This window comes from Echiichthys vipera, assembly GCF_963691815.1.
Source record: "Echiichthys vipera genome assembly, chromosome: 13".
Taxonomy (NCBI): Eukaryota; Metazoa; Chordata; class Actinopteri; order Perciformes; family Trachinidae; genus Echiichthys; species Echiichthys vipera.
The window spans coordinates 18,028,750-18,045,722 of NC_139838.1; the positions used below are offsets into that span (position 1 = coordinate 18,028,750).

Consider the following 16,973-nt stretch of genomic DNA (forward strand, 5'->3'; position numbering starts at 1 on the left):
AACTGAATCTTTAAAACGATAAAAGGAGGGTAGTTTGTTAAGCCAACTCATTTCATGGATATAGTATTTTACTTAGACAATGATCAAATTTATTATATAAGTTTCATCTGACGAATAGTTGGGATTGTTAAGCATTAGTAATAAATTCATCTTTGTCCGTATTATGTAAAAATGCATTCGATGGAATCTGTCATGTATTATTATTATTATTGTTTTTATTATTATTATTATTATTATTATCATTATCATTATCATTATCATTATTATTATTATTATTATTTGCGGTAAGTGACAAAGAGGAAAAATATGTCAAATATGACGGAGTATCTTCTGACCAATCACAAACTACAATACTGTGTGGTGGACGACGGTTGTACGCATGCGCAAATGCGGCAGCAGTGTGTGATGTGAAAAGAGAGGTAAACAGTTATCGTCTGTTAAACGGTTATTTATCTTATCGTTTACCTTATCCCTGTGTCTGTTTCGTATTTACTATGTTCACACTGCGCTTTGAGCTTTCTTAAAGGCATTTGTTGTTCTCTAAGTCCACCGATTGTGTCGGTTTAGACTAAATCCTGTCGTTGTCACCATGCTGTGTCTGCGTTAGCGTGCTGTAACTACATGTGTGTCAACATTGTGTTTTCTGTCTCTGCAGAAACAAAAATGGATCCACAGAAAGATGTTCAACCGCCCAAACAGCAGCCTATGATCTACATCTGTGGAGGTAACCTTATATTTACAGCTTTTGTTTGTGTCAGCCTTCTTTTACTACTGCTAACGATGCTAACTTAACACACCTAATGACATGTTGTACAGTATTAACTTAAATATTCTTCTAACCACTTCTGTTACCGCGTATACTACTATGTAATTACACATACTGCTGCTTTTTTACAATCAAAATCTGCTTTTCAGACCTTCATGTCCACGAATGTGAACGTGCAAAATAACACATTCACTGCCAGAACTGATGCTTTTAAGGGGAGCATACCTGTGGTCCCCGGGTCCTGTGGTCCCCGGGTCCTGTGGTCCCCGTGTCCTGTGGTCCCCGTGTCCTGTGGTCCCCGTGTCCTGTGGTCCCCGTGTCCTGTGTTCCCCGGGCCCTGTGTTCCCCGGGCCCTGTGTTCCCCGGGCCCTGTGTTCCCCGGGCCCTGTGTTCCCCGGGCCCTGTGTTCCCCGGGCCCTGTGTTCCCAGTGTCCTGTGTTCCCCCGGGTCCTATGTTTCCCGGGTCCTGTGTTCCCCGGGTCCTGTGTTCCCTGGGTCCTATGTTTCCCGGGTCCTATGTTCCCCAGGTCCTATGTTCCCCCGGGTCCTATGTTCCCCCGGGTCCTATGTTTACCCGGGTCCTATGTTTACCCGGGGCCTATGTTCCCCCGGGTCCTATGTTCACCCGGGTCCTATGTTTACCCGGGTCCTATGTTTACCCGGGTCCTATGTTTCCCGGGTCCTATGTTTACCCGGGTCCTATGTTTCCCGGGTCCTATGTTTCCCGGGTCCTATGTTTCCCTGGTCCTATGTTCCCCCGGGTCCTATGTTCCCCCGGGTCCTATGTTCCCCCGGGTTCTATGTTCCCCCTGGTCCAAATTCCCCGGCAAACAGGCTTATGTAGACCCCAACACTACCCCCTTGATGCTGACCCTAAACGTAACCCCTTACCCTGACAAAATGCTGAATTAAATCAACGGAGACATAGGCTCATGCGAGCGGGGAACATAGGATCCTTTTGGGGGGAAAAAGGGTCGGGAACAAAGGGATGACCCCCTGTAGGGATAGACAAAATATCTATATAAATATCAAACTTAGCACACGTAAGAATTGAACAAGCATTGCAAGTTTAGATTGTCTGAACACAGAATATGTCATGATTTTGTGGAGCCATTTCACGTCAAATTGACACACTGAAAACATCAGAGCAGATCACAAATCACACAGTTCACACAATCTATTTTTCCTTGACCATTTGTCAAAGATGCCAATGTAACTGCAACTAAAAGCACAGGCTTCTCGATAGGCTAAATGTAAAATATCAATCACACTTTTAGAAGAAAAAAAAAGTTGTATACGTTTAGTTTGAATGTGAATCTATTGGATTCTGCTGTGAGTATAACGTAACAACCAACCAATACAAACGAAGCATCAACTAAATAATATAATAATTATTTTTAACCGACTGATCAGGTATCAAGATTTGATACCTGATTGAAATCTGATAATGATATATTGCCTGTAAGTTTTTAAAACATTTATATAACACATAAAATAATGTTGTAATGCTTTTTATATTAGAATTTTGATCAAGATAAATACAGAGTGAGACATTTTACATGTTCAAAAATCAACTTGTCCTCGCTCTCTGGGGGACTAAAGATGCAATGGTCTGGAGATACTGTTTCTATTACCTCAAGACTGAATTTGATTTTCTGTGCTGCAGTTTCTTCTTAGTTATCAGCCAACAGATATACACAGATGCCGGTACATGTGCAATAAGCTTATATCGGTCTGACAGATTTCCGTTGAGCTCTAATTGTTTTTTTGGGTTTGTAGGATTTTTTATTAAACTATTCTGTCTTTATTTTCAGAATGTCACACTGAAAATGAAATTAAGGCCCGTGATCCAATCCGATGCAGAGAGTGCGGCTACAGGATCATGTACAAGAAGAGAACAAAGAGATGTATCCTTTTACATGTAATATTTTGTGACGGCAAAAGGATTTTTCTTATAAATTATGAATACTATTGTACCTGTACATTTCCTTGACTCCTTGATTTCAGTGGTTGTCTTTGACGCCCGATGAAGAAGAGGAGAGCAGACGTTTTGATTCTTTTTGTTGTGTGCGACCATGTAAATAAATAGTTTGACAACACCTTTAGTTCTGACATTTTCATTTTGACATAAATACTGTTCTTTTTTACTGTGGACAGGTTTTGATTGATTAAAAAAAGATTTTCACTGACCTTGACTGTGTTGATGTTTTTCCAGATGGATACAAGAATATGTACTTCTAGTTTCATAGATTATTATTTTTTGAACTTTATAATTAGGAAAGTAACAAAGTTATTCAGATACTTTAAGACGCTGCAACCTCTTTGTCTCGTCTACTTGTGATGAGTCAGTGTTTACCAGTTGTCACCAGTAAACCCACTGACTCATTTATATTTTAATAATAATCATTAAAAGGCAAAATTTCCGATTTCCAAGAAAATAAAAAGAAAGTTTGACAAAATTAACATTTTGTGAAGATAAATCATCATTTCTTCAAGAAAAAAGATGTAATACGGTTCAGGCTTTAGGGCAAGTAGAGACAGTGTTAAATTGCTACACTTCACAACTGTAACCCGGCCTTTTAATCAGTGTTAATCCGTGGGGCACCTGAACATCCAACAACTGCTGGGTGAGCAGACATTACATGGATAATGTTTCTAATAGTAAATGAATGATAATTAACTTTTTCTTGGGTTAAAATTAACTTTTCTGTCACAGAAAGTCCAATTTTCCCTTTGCATTTCTATGACATTTATGTAAAATTTAATAGGAATGTATTAGGAAATATCAAACACAAAATTAAGTGTTACTGGGTTGTTTTTGCAACCCCTGAGTTGGGAACCAATGGTTTGGTCCAGTAGTACAGCGATATAGTTGTTTTGCATCCTGTTTGAGTTGCAGTGGAATGGTTTACAGCTGTAAGTGATTAAGAGGATGGCATTAAATGATAAGGTTCATCATTGGTTAAAAAAAACAATCTACAACATGTTAAAGAATAAATAAAGCAAAGACAGTGTCAGTATGAAAAACGCAGGTGCTACTAATAAAATTAACATGGTTTTATTCAAATGTCCCAGTAAGCCAGCATGCAGACTTATCTAAATGCCTCTCTTAAGGGAAAGGAAATTGAAACAAGGGGACTAATTCGGTCCGTTAACATTTAAAAAGTCTAGAAGAGCAGCGCAGTTGAACTCTTTTATCCCCATTCAAGGTGGAGTAGGGTTTTTCCTGAAAGTTAGCTGGCCCAGCCGGCAGAAGACTAATTCTTTGGTTTTACTGGTCGACTACAAACAAACGTTAAAGGTGCATGGTGGGATGGCCTTGGTTAGAGCATTTGCCCATGTAAAGAGGCTGAAGGTCCTAAAGGCAGTGGCCCTGGGTTTGACTCCGACCTGTGGCCCCTTACTGCATGTCTCCCTCCCTCTTGCTCACCCCATTTCCTGTCTGTCTGTATGAAAAGGATCGAAAACTACCAAAAAATAATCTTTAAAAACAAAAAGGTGCTTTTAGCCACTGAACCCCACATTTGCCCTGGAAACGGGGACCCAGACACCTCTGCATACACGACGACCCGCAAGGAAATTTAATTTCCAGCAGCTTACAAAAACAAAAGGGAGGTAATAAAAAATAAGTATAATATAGTATAAGATAACCAATAAACTCTTAGCTAAATACATACAGAAAGTATAAAAAAAAAACAATAACCAGTAAACAATAAACCCTTAGTTGAGGTAGATGCAAGAATACAGGTAAAATAAAATTCACGGAAAGTGAAATCAGATAAGTTAAATATAGAGAAAATGTATAAGATAAAGTATGTATGACTGTATATGACATAAATGAGCAGTAAGATTGAATAATTGCACTTAAATGGTGGATTAAGTTATTGCACAAAAAGCTGAAGACAAGTGTCCAGGTATGTAAGAGTAGACTATTAATTGCATTAATTATTAAAGCTGAGGCCGCTCAATAAATTTATTATTTAACGCTTTGTTTTTCCTGCTGTAAAATGTCAAAATGGCCCCTTGGAAAAACCCTCATTTTTAAATGTATAATGAAATGAAAAGTGGAAACAAAGCAATGGTCTTTTTTTAGGTGTAAAGAGCAAATATTTCACTCGATTATTGACAATAAAAGAGCATGAGACAACATATTATCAAAAATGGTAATAGGTTTGTTTTCCTGTTATTTGTTGGTTGTTATTTGATCACTCGGGTTTTTTATATTCTCTCTGTATTCATGTATGTCACGGCCCATGACTAAAGTCTAAAGTGGGTCCCCTAGCAGAGCTGTCCTGCTGCAGCGCTGCACCGGCTGTGGCACTTCCCCCCGCCGTGACGTCACATCTGACGTCTCATCCAAGGGGGCGTGTCTAACAGAAATCCCCATCCAGGCTCAGATGTAGCCGCAGTTCTGTGAGAGGGAGACGCAGGCAACGGTGGAGGAGTTTTTAACACTGCGGAGAGGGAGTGCAGCTATGGGGAACGCACAGGACAAGCCCCCGGGCAGCAGGGAAGGGGGAGGTAGACCGGATCAGGCCTCAGCGGGGAGCGGGACGAGAAGCTGGGGTGGAGGCGGCTCGCAAAAGCCCCAGACTCAGAGAGCTCCAGGGAAGGGGGTGGCCAATGGCAGTCGGAGAGAAAACAGCCCTGCTGGTGGACAAGAGAAGCACGGCTGCCCTGCAGTGGACACAAGTTATCTGGACGCCCCTGCTGGGTCCCTTCCTCCGCACCTGGCCCGACTCAAGAACGCAGGGAACCACCTCTTCAAACACGGGCAGTTTGGGGACGCCCTGGAGAAGTACACACAGGCAATTGATGGATGTGCTGAAGCAGGTGGGAAAGATGTGGACAGTTTGTGTATTTTCTGAGAGCATTGAGTTGCATTTCCTCGGTTGATTTGGGTTACAGAATATAATTTTGCTGTCAGACATTTCTCAGATTTTTAGAAGCCATTCCGGGTTGTTAAACTTGACATACACAATACAGAGTACATTAAAAAAAACAACCTTTAATAACCTGAATTGACATTGTCAGTGGCAAATTACAGTTGCATGCCACATGAGAGCTTATGTCAAAGTAGATTACTGTAAGAAGTAGGGCTTATTTTCTCAATCTATTAATTGTTTGGCCTGTAAAATGTCAGAAAATGGTGAATATGTTTAATGTGACCGACCAACAGTCCAACACCTAAATATACTCAGTTTGCAGTTGTAGAAATGGCACAATTTCCCACTTGTGAAGATGGAATCTGTGACTTTCTGATCTGTTATTGCTTTAAAAGGATTTTCATTCAGTCTTGTTTCAACCATCCTTTCAACCTGCTTTAAAATCATCTTTAGAATAAAAGTGTATGTGCTTTTAATGAAGAAAAATATTCAAAAGCAACGTCTGATGGCCATTAAGTCGAAGACTAATGTAGAAACAACAACAAATCAGTGGCACAGAGACAGACAGAAAGCCTTTTCTAGCATCTGTGTGAAGGGTATCACACACAAGTTGACTCCACCATGCAACCTTATAATTCTCATACAGGATGAGTACGGTCCTTTTCCTTTTTGTCCTTTTCAGACGTGTCACCTGTGTCGATTAGTGAACTGGGCAAGTTTTTAGTCTGAATACCGTAGCTGAGACATGAGGCTTCATTGGTGATTTGTTAATGCAGTGTTGGCTCGAGGCAACACAGCTGACTGTAGATAGGTGCCTGATGCAAGGGGGCTTTTAGGTAAGATTGCATGTCATGCTGCACCTTTAAGAGCACTCAACTTTGACTCTCGTAGCTGGCAAGAGAGATCTCTTTTTCTGCAGCACTGGAGAGACTCTCAAAGGAAAGCACTGACAACAATCTGTGATAATGTCCTTCTTTACATATTTATTGTAAAGATAATCACTTATGGAGAGGAGTATCATCACTGTTGACATCAGGTTTTGGGGCACTGAAGCGGCACACACTGACTGATGATCCGCTTGCGGTTGTGAAACTGCAGTGAAGGGTCAGAAGAGAAAGGACAGAGTGGAAAATGAATCTATCATTTATCTCCTCGACCTTTCTTGTCCTTAATATTAAGTACTAGTCTTTCCATACACCTGTATAATAATATACTGGGATCAAAGGGGACATTCAGATTTTGGCCTTTTCAGATAAGTGTCTTTTATTTGTCCCCCTGCAGGTATTGATAGTCCAGAAGACCTGTGTATTCTCTACTCCAACAGAGCAGCCTGTCTCCTGAAGGATGGAAACAGCTCAGACTGCATACAGGACTGTAACAAGTACGTGAGCAATTGTCATTTGCGCCCTGCGTGTGTGTGTTTCTGACTGTCTGTGATAATTTGCAGACGTTCCTGTGTTCATTTGAGTGTAGTTTCTGTCAGATTGAAAACAGCACTCCACCGACTTAGCATTGAACCCCTTTCAGGCTAACTCTGGTTTAAAAAAAAACAAATCCAAATTGATTCAGAATTAGAGATATCGTCTTTTTTATTCCATGCATCAAAACCTGGTGCCTAAAGCAGGGACGGGGAGAGGTCTACAGAGGTCTGGTAACCTCACTTCTTTCTAACTCCACACTTACAGATTTGTGACATCACAACACATCAGGCAATGTGTCAGATTTCCCTCTGCAGCCACCAAAGGTCTCATATGCGGTCATACAATCGGTGGAGTGTCTGTATTCAAGAGTGTTTTCTTTCAATTTGAGAGCATTATCCACTGATTTCACCTTCAGATTTTCTAACACTTTCCAAAGATGGTGTTTGCTAGTATTGCATTTGCCTCTTCATGAAAGAATTCAGCTTTTGTTGTTATATTAAGTTACATTTCTTTAATATTTCAACAGTTGAGCTTGTATGCAGTAAGTATCAGTATATCAGTAGTTGATCTCAGGTCATTACGGCATAACTTACCTCACATGCCTATTAAAATAATAATCTAAAGACTTGGTAATGAATAAAGTGTTCATTCATTTTTTTACAAAGTTTGCTCTACATCTTGTTTTGCTCCTTTTAATTTAATGTCAGCCTTTCCATAAACCTTGTAGGTGTTTCATATACTTCCTTCTTGATGGTTTATTACTCAGTTTGACTCTTTGTTGACCCGCATAACTACAAACACACTTAGTGACTATTTGTGGTGTCATCTCTGTCTAAATACTCACATGTTTATGAATGGAGTGCTACAGATCAGCCTAGTTGCACTTGTGACAGGTGTAGACGGTTTGATCCTCTGTCTCTGCGTCCCTCTGATCCTCTTAGGGCTTTGGAGCTGCAGCCCTACTCCTTGAAGCCCCTGCTGCGCAGAGCTATGGCCTATGAGTCACTGGAGCGCTACAAAAAGGCCTACGTGGATTATAAGACCGTCCTGCAGATAGACACGGGGGTGCAGTCGGCTCATGACAGCGTCCACAGGTCAGCAGAAAACAGCCACTCATTATAAACTGTAGCTACTTGATGTGGCTTCTGTTGGAGGTTTCACGGTTAGAGTTTATTTAAAAGCGTTGACTCACACTGAAGATTAATCATTTTTATGATATTTCTGTAGAAACATTAGACCGTTTTATGTACTGTAGAGTTTTTCAGTATGCATTTAATAAGGCGCTCATTAATGGTGTGCCATCAAGGCCTGAGAGTTTGCACATTTTCATTCATTCATTCGTTGATTTCACTGACTATCTCCTCTCAGAATCAGCTGCTGTAGTACTTTGTAGGTATGATGTTAGAGGACCACTGGTTTGTACGTAACTGCCCGATGTTAAAGCAACACATTCAGCACCACGGAGAGTTCCCACTCCCTCAGTGTTGGTAGTATCCCTATTCTATACTACACCCCACCTGCACAATGTAACATTTATTGTGTTAAGTGTTTTTGCAGTTAGTATTCAAGAAATCAGCATACTGACCGTTGTTTATTGTAATTTTTTAATCAGGCACCAAAAAACATGTATTTATTGTTTTCCGTGGCGTTCCGCGAGTTGTCTCACCACCACCCACAATCATTCTTTACTTTATTTGTCACTTTTTCCAGTCTTAATACACTACAGTCTCAAAACATGCTTACAGTTGGTGTGTAGTAGGGATTTGAGACACATATATTTATTTTGCACACACAGGTGCTTCCACTCAGACCTCTGAACAGCAACGATGAGTGTGACAGTATAAAAACAACATGTAAATAACAAAAGACGACTGAACGATGTAGTTACTTTCCTTGCTCACGCTGCATGTCGTCCTCTCTGACAGGATCACCAAGATGCTTATTGAGCAGGACGGACCCGAGTGGAGAGAGAATCTTCCGGGGATTCCCGCCGTCCCTCTGTCTGTCCAGCAGCAACACAGAGACAAACCCATCAGCGCCGAAGTAGCTCAAGCCCGAGCGGCCAGGGCGGCGCAGGAGGAAGGTCAGTGACATCGCTTCCTCTTAGCTTAAGGAGCACTTGCACATTTAAAACACAAACATGTGCTAAGTGGATTTATAACCGCCTAGTCTCTCCTCTAATCACCAATCGCAAGCGCATGTACTCACACTCTGAAAGGATTAGAACTGTGTGTAACTGTGTTTTACTTGTTTTCTAAAGGAGGTCTTGTTCTGACATAAGAGTAATCTGACACTTTAAGTTTTTGCTTTCAACCGGGGCAAAATGGTTTACGGTCGCTCCAATAAACTGATGAATAGTGGGTGGTAAAATGAAATAAGGCAGCAGTAGAAGTCGGTCAGTGAGAACCAGTGTGTAAATGCTGATGAGCAGTGAAGACGCTCCTGCTGCTGGTGTGTGTGTGTGTGTGTGTGTGTGTGTGTGTGTGTGTGTGTGTGTGTGTGTGTGTGTGTGTGTGTGTGTGTGTGTGTGTGTGTGTGTGTGTGTGTGTGTGTGTGTGTGTGTGTGTGTGTGTGTGTGTGTGTGTGTGTGTGTGTGTGTGTGCGTGTGCGTGTGCGTGTGTGTGTGTCTGGGTGGATCATCAATAATGCAGAGGGGAAGGCGATCCGCAAAGAGTGTAGCACTGCTGTAATGGAACAATCCAGGTCAGGTTTCCTGTACGCTGCTCCTGCTCACACAGACCAGGAGGCTCCACATCTATCATATATTCAGATATAATTATATACACAATAATATAAATAAACAGCTTTATTTGTATGCACTACATGACATTTACATAAGCAGGACTCAATTTTTACACCGATAAAGCACCTGACCGCAGCGTTGTCACTCTTTTCAAAATAAATATTTAAATAATAACAGTAATTAGTTACACTACTCGTTATATTATTTCTTCGTTACACTCCACAAAGTTGGTAATTGTGTCCTTTTTCCTCAAAATTTAGACTTTGCATGTGTGTCTCTGAATGTCAGAGGAATTGCTGGTAAATGCAGAAGTAGCAGCTTTGCAGCCGATGTATCTCTTCTATCTTTCTAATTAAACTGAATGAATGAATTGGATTGTCGCATGTCAGATCAGTAGTGGGATGACAACAAAAGGAATGGTGTAACTAGTTACTTTTTGGTTTGGTAACTGTAATATTATTACTGTAATGCATTATTAGTAACTAGGTCCTGCCGATACAGAGACACATAAATAAACACTTAAAAAATACATAGAACACAGCTGCACACTGCTGTTGCCGGGGAAACAGATGGGAGTTGGTTCAGCTTGTCAGTGTTTTACACCTCACGTTTATTAGTAAAATCCTGTTTTTCACAGCCACATTTTATACTTTTAATTGAGAATAAAATACCATAAGTCTCAGTAGCCAATCAAATAATTGAACATTATGACCGACTCCCTCATCCTCACCTGTTTCCACGTTCCCTCGGCAGCCCGGCAGTATATAACCGGCTCATTTCCTTCCCGCATCTCATTCCTCAGTTTTCACATCTTTGATTCCTTTCCTCACCTCGCCAGCGAGGCATTTAACTAAATGAGATATCCACGCTTAAGAGCCTTCATTTTAAAGCATCGTCAGCTAAATATGACGTGTGGCACGCTGGCCGTGGTTTGTATATTCCAGCTGCACCTCTTTCATACACCATAGACACCAAAAAAACATTTGCAAAGAATACACCTATGCATCCTCGCTCATGTCTCCCCCAGGCAACCCTCTCGACACATCCTTCAAGATGGCATGCTGAGATCGATTTCGTGGAGAGAGGAGGCACAATACAGATAAATGAAAAGAGACCCCTGTCAGGGTTGCAATGTTTCTTTCTTACCTTGTGTGTTTTTGCTTTCAAGCCTCCGTTACCTGAACCTTAACCCAAACCTGCACCTGCCTGTGAGCCTATACCTTTATTGTGGCAATAAATCATTGAACGCAGTCTGTCAGATTTGGTCTACAACAACCAAAAAAGCATATTGTTCAGTAAAGAAATCTTGGAACGTGTTGTGATTTACCTCTGAACGATTCAACGAAATTGGTGAACATATACTGTGAGTAATCCCATTCAGACACATTGGAGAGGCTCCTAAAATTCTTTATCGGCTGTTTTTAAAATGACGCCAAAGGAGGTTTAATTGCTCCTGTGTGAGCACTGTGGTTTAAATTGTTACAGATAATTTAGTACTGCAGGTTGAGCTGTTTCTCATGCTGATATTAAAATGATCTTACTCTCCTGATATTCTTCTACAAATGCCAAAAAAGAGCCTAGTCTGTCAGCACATTTGATATTATGCTGTTTTATACAGTGGAGGAAGAAGTGTTCGGATCCTACGCTTATCCCATATCATGCTTATTTGCAGGTTCATACTTATATATCGGATTTCTACTTGACCATGTTTACATGCTTTAATGTAAAAACACTTTATTTTTCTCGTGCTGTCTGTCTGAATATACCTGTATTTACCCAGGGGATGACTGTAACGACACTGTAGCAGCACTTATCTACCTATATATAGTATAGTTGTGACATCACAACCGCACAGATGTCCTGACGGTATTTATAAAGCACCTCAACCTGCTTTATAATTAAAAAAGACATAATATCCCGCTTTATAATATAAGACCTTTAAGAAATTAAATTAAAGTAATAAAATTAAAGTAAAAATTAGGTAATAAAGTCTGAAGGTACTCTAGTACAAGTAAAAGTCATGCGTTCAAAATGTTACTTCATAGTGTTATTTCAAGCCTCGATGAGTCGGTTTTCTTGCCTCACTGGATAAATAATTTAGAATTGGGTTGTTTGATCCAGGTTGTGTGTGTGTGTGTGTGTGTGTGTGTGTGTGTGTGTGTGTGTGTGTGTGTGTGTGTGTGTGTGTGTGTGTGTGTGTGTGTGTGTGTGTGTGTGTGTGTGTGTGTGTGTGTGTGTGTGTGTGTGTGTGTGTGTGTGTGTGTGTGTGTGTGTGTGTGTGTGTGTGTGTGTGTGTGTGTGTGTGTGTGTGTGTGTGTGTGTGTGTGTGTGTGTGTGTGAGTGTGTGAGCGCGTGTCTGCCTAAGTCTTTCTCAGCAAAGCAGAGAGCGCAGTTAGCAGGCGTCGTCTCATCACCTCTGATCCTTTCACACTGCTGCTGACGTGCTGATGGATTTATTGATCACTCCTGAAAATGTTTGTGCTCGACTGATGCTCAATACAGTCTGATCGACACGTGTAACATATCCGTAACATCCACTGAAACTTTTTTTCTTTCACCTGTTTCAGTAATGAATTGTTTCTAAATTGCACCATTCTGTCAACAGTCAGGAGAAAAGATGCCCGCTTTACTTTACTGAAACGAGAAGGCAACGATCTGGTCAAGAAAGGCAACTTCCAGGAGGCTCTGGAGAAGTACAGTGAATGCATCACATTAAAACCTGATGAGTGTGCTCTCTACACAAACAGGTACGCATGAAACAACCCTGGCATGCAACTTGGACCCTTACTTCCTGCTTACCTCTGGATTATGAGGGGTTGACCTTCAGCATTTCATTAATTTCCTCAAAGAAAACAAAATCTAGGGTTCCTTAACCTTTTACAAAATTCAATTCAAGCACTTTTCAAGCATTTCAAGGTGCATTTTAATGATTTTGCAGCACTTTACAGCTGTGGGAAACTCCTTATTTGTATACAGTACATACTGTACAGTATATTTATACTTATTATTGCATTTGTTCATCACATTAAATTAGATGTTATTGTCCTATAAACAACCAACATGATGTTTTGAGACAGCGTTCTACAGAGGGACCACAAATGAAAGGAAAACTAAATGGATTAATAGATCAACAGAAATGTAATCAACAACTACTTTGATAATATGTTAATCATCAAAAGTCATTTTTCATGCAAAAATGTCAGAAAGTGCTCTTTTCAGTCTCTCAAATATGGAGATCTTCTTTTCTCTATATGCAGTCCCATATAACATAACATTTCAATCACTTCATTCAAAATCCAAGCACTTTCTAAACCTTGAAAACACCACACTAAAATCAAAGTGTTTTCAAGGATTTCCAGCACCAACTCTGAAAATCTCACAGGATAAGGGAGCGGCAAAGACCTGAGCACAAGCTGCGTTCACACGTTCTCTGTCTGCTAAACAACCTGCGTTAGAAAAGTACTCAGTTAAAACAACCAGAGAGCTAATAGAACAAGCGTAGAACCAAGCTCAGGGAGAAAAAAGATGCATTTTAGGTATCTATGATTGCTAAAAATTCAAAAACAAATGCAATACAGAGAATAGTATCAAAAGTTGCTAAAATAACAGGAAAGAAATCACCTCTGTTGCAATATTCACAGGAAATAATCTGCTCAAAATGAAAAAAAAACCGCTCATTTTACACAGTTGTCCTGCAGTTATTGTATGCACTGTTAGGGTTAATTGTACAGTTAATCAGCTCATTGTTATTGTCACGTGTTGAATATAATATGAAATATCCATTAAGCATGTAATTTAGTCGGGGGTCGTCAGTTTACTGAATGATAGAAAACTGTAAAACTGACTGATCTCATCTATGGAGAGTATAATCAGAAAAACAGTAGAGGGCACCACATGATCATCCCTCTCTCCAATCCATAACTCCCATTCCCTGTAGCCTGTCTTTTCTCTCTTTCTCTCTCCTTTTCTTCCTCCTCAACCAATCAAGACAGAGGGCCGTCCTCCACAGAGATGGGTCTGTTTGACGTTCCTGCCTGTTAAAGGGAAGGTTTTCGTCATCACTGTGTACTCAAGATGACTGGATTAATACTGTTTAGATTAAATACATAATTATTGTTATTATTAAAGTGCGACTTGTTGCTGCTCATGGGGGAATTGTTGGGTCTCTGTAAATCATATATAAGTCACAGAGTGTGGTCTTTACCTACTCTATATGTAAAGTGTCTTGAGATAACTTCTGTTATGATTTGGTGCCGTAAAAAATAGAATTGAATTAATCCTGAATGACAGAAAAGGTCTATCCTCTACTCTTCCCTTCTCCAGAGCCATTTGCCTCCTGAGACTGAATCGCTTTGAAGAGGCCAAACAGGACTGTGACTCTGCGCTGCAGCTGGAGCCGGGCAACAAGAAGGCCTTCTACAGACGAGCCCTGGCTCATAAAGGCTTACAGGTGCCCGTCACACTCCCACGCATCACAAACACACACACACGTTCTTTTGGTTTCAAGCATTTGGTTTAGAAGGGTTTGTGCATCTTTTTATTGTTAATGTTTCACCTGCTCTCTTTTTTCTCTTTATTTCTTTTTTTTCCAGGACTACCTGTCGGCCAGCAGCGACCTCCAGGAAGTCCTCCAGCTGGACCCAAACGTTCGGGAGGCGGAGCAGGAGCTCGAGACGGTGACCGGATTGCTGAGACAGAGCCTGATGGATAGCACTGCACACAAACCAAGGGTAAAAGATTGTTTATATGCACGCACACGCACGCGCGCACACACACACACACACACGCACACACACACACACACACACACACACACACACACACACACACACACACACACACACACACACACACACACACACACACACACACACACACACACACACACATACACACACACACACACAGGATCAAGCAACCCAATTCTAAGCTTCTTCAAAATGTAATTCAGTGACTCTCGAGAACACGAACAAAACACGTTTCAAATTTGAAAAGAATAAAGTTATAAACTAATTATATACTTTTAAAAAGCAAGGTTTTGGCTATCAAATCATGTTTTCAGATCAGTATTAGTTTTGTTTTGTTAATACACCAAGAATTGTGTCATTTTCATAAATCTGCTATTCCCCTTAACTATATTTCTTATTTGTTAAGTTTTCCACACTAATCTTAAAATGAATAAAAACTGAATGAGTGAAAGAAAAACAAATTATGAAAAGCCATTTTTATTTAACTTGAGATGGCTTGATTTTTAGATTTGCATTTAGTGTCCAAGAGATCAGATATTACTACCGTAATGAAAGTTAACATTTCAACTTTTGACAAATATTGATTTAATGCAATGTCTGTGGAAGAACCAGGGTCGACCAGTTTCTGTTTTCTCAACCAAAAAACTCTGACTGACTGTGTTGACATTACATAAGAGACAGATTATAATTGTAGCCATTACAGCTGTCCTGGAGTAGCCCCTCTGCTGCGTGTTTTAGACCGCTCCCTGCTCCAACTGATTTCAATGATCAGCTCGTGATCAAGCAGCTTCAGGAGGTTCATGACAAGTTGATCATTTGAATCAGCCGTGTTGGAGCAGGGAGCGATGTAAAATTAGCAGGAAAAAAGGGCACTTCAGGAGAGCTTTGGGAAATGCTTTTTCACTTTTTAATACCGCAAAATACAAGAAACATACATTTATATTAAGCATTTAGCATATAAGTGAATCCTGGAAGAACAAACTTAATAACTTATTCCTGTTAGAAAATCAAACACTGATATTAAAGTACATAAAGGTTGTATTTCCACAAAGTTGGGGCGGCTCAGTAGTAGAGTGGGTCGTCTGCCATTGGAGAGATCGGCAGTTCGATCCCCCAGCTCCCCCGGCCCTGCATGTCGAAGTATCCTTTGGCAAGACACTGATTTGCTCCCCATGCTGCGCACTGGTGTGTGAATGTGGTGTGACTGGGTGAATGTGACAAACACTGTGAAAGCGCCTTGAGTAGTCAGAAGTCTAGAAAGGCGCTTTATAAGTACAACTCCATTTACAAAAAAAAAGTGTCTGACTTCTGCTCATTTCCTCTAGGTTTGATGTTTGTGGAGGAATACGGAGGCAGAGGAATGAAAAAGGCGTGTACTGTAGCAATTATGGAGAAAAAGGACTCTCAAACCTTCGACTGTAGAAAGTAAAATCTGTAAAAAAATAAATAAAAGAGGGAAATGACTGGCGTTGACTTCGGGGACGGGCTCCTTGGACGACCAGCTTTACGGCTCTGCTCCATCTGCAAATTGTGCAAACCACCTGAATACACAACCTTGCATAACGGGGCAGCTTTATTTAAAAAGGCTAATGTCAAGGTGTTCATGACCTGCTTGCACTACGAATCATTCACATTATGATGTAAAGTACTGTACATACAGATTAATGTATCACGCTGCAGAGCGCTGTTTTATGGTGGAGAAACACGGGGACGTAAGAGTGGATTATGTGTGCCTTATTGAGATTTCTACCACAGTAAGACAAACACGCCAAGATTTTAAGTTTTACTTTGACTTGTTTTTAAGTTGTTTGGTTCCAAAATTGTTCACTGAGCTCACAACAAAAACAGACAAACTTCTTCAACTCAACTCTTTTGTGTATAAGGAAAAAGGAACTCTGAGGAAGATTTTAAAGGTTGATTCTGGTTCACTCTTTAACGGTTTCAGCTATTTGAAGACTTTTGTCATTGTTTACATGTATTATCAGCTGCTACGTATTAGACAAAAAAGATAAGCCACTTAATATATAACATTTATACAGCAAAAGACTTACCACAGTTAAAATATCCGGAGCTCAGTCCTTAAGTTATTTAGTTATAAACTGTCTCTTCATTTGTTTAGTAAATCCATCAGGTACTGTAAGACTTATTGTAGGTCTCTGGTTCAGTCTCAAATGTAACCAAGACGACTGCGCATCTTTGTGTAACAAATTCAGTATTTACATTTGGAAAGTCTCTTCTCAGAAAACAATAGTTTCATTAATGGCTCTCTAACCCCCGGATCTGTTCACAGAATGCCTCACATGCTTGGTATTATACATACAGAACACAAGAGAAGTAATCTGCCGGGGCATTTATTAAATTAGATATGACCTAAAAAGGTCTTCTGGAAACAGCTCGTTGTGCAGCTTT

General features: G+C 40.4%; 2 protein-coding genes across 2 annotated transcripts; both read left to right on the plus strand.

The window, feature by feature from the left end:
• Positions 1–365: 365 nt before the first annotated feature.
• Positions 366–2,865, plus strand: polr2k (RNA polymerase II, I and III subunit K). Its single transcript, XM_083925978.1, has 4 exons — positions 366–419; positions 656–724; positions 2,581–2,673; positions 2,774–2,865. The coding sequence occupies exons 2-4, from the start codon at positions 664–666 to the stop codon at positions 2,794–2,796; spliced, it is 177 nt and encodes a 58-aa protein (XP_083782104.1). The 5' UTR covers positions 366–419; positions 656–663; the 3' UTR covers positions 2,797–2,865.
• A 2,376-nt stretch (positions 2,866–5,241) lies between these two features.
• Positions 5,242–16,282, plus strand: spag1a (sperm associated antigen 1a; the record flags this gene model as incomplete). Its single annotated transcript, XM_083925763.1, has 8 exons — positions 5,242–5,599; positions 6,934–7,033; positions 8,015–8,167; positions 8,999–9,156; positions 12,422–12,563; positions 14,140–14,266; positions 14,409–14,546; positions 15,890–16,282. The coding sequence occupies 8 exons, from the start codon at positions 5,242–5,244 to the stop codon at positions 15,893–15,895; spliced, it is 1,182 nt and encodes a 393-aa protein (XP_083781889.1). The 3' UTR covers positions 15,896–16,282.
• Positions 16,283–16,973: the final 691 nt, after the last annotated feature.

Coding starts and splice junctions, on each gene's coding strand:
- polr2k (XM_083925978.1), top strand. CDS start 664: ATGGATCCACAGAAAGATGTTCAACCGCCCAAACAGCAGCCTATGATC. Junction 725..2,580: donor TATGATCTACATCTGTGGAG/GTAACCTTATAT, acceptor CTTTATTTTCAG/AATGTCACACTGAAAATGAA. Junction 2,674..2,773: donor CAAGAAGAGAACAAAGAGAT/GTATCCTTTTAC, acceptor CCTTGATTTCAG/TGGTTGTCTTTGACGCCCGA.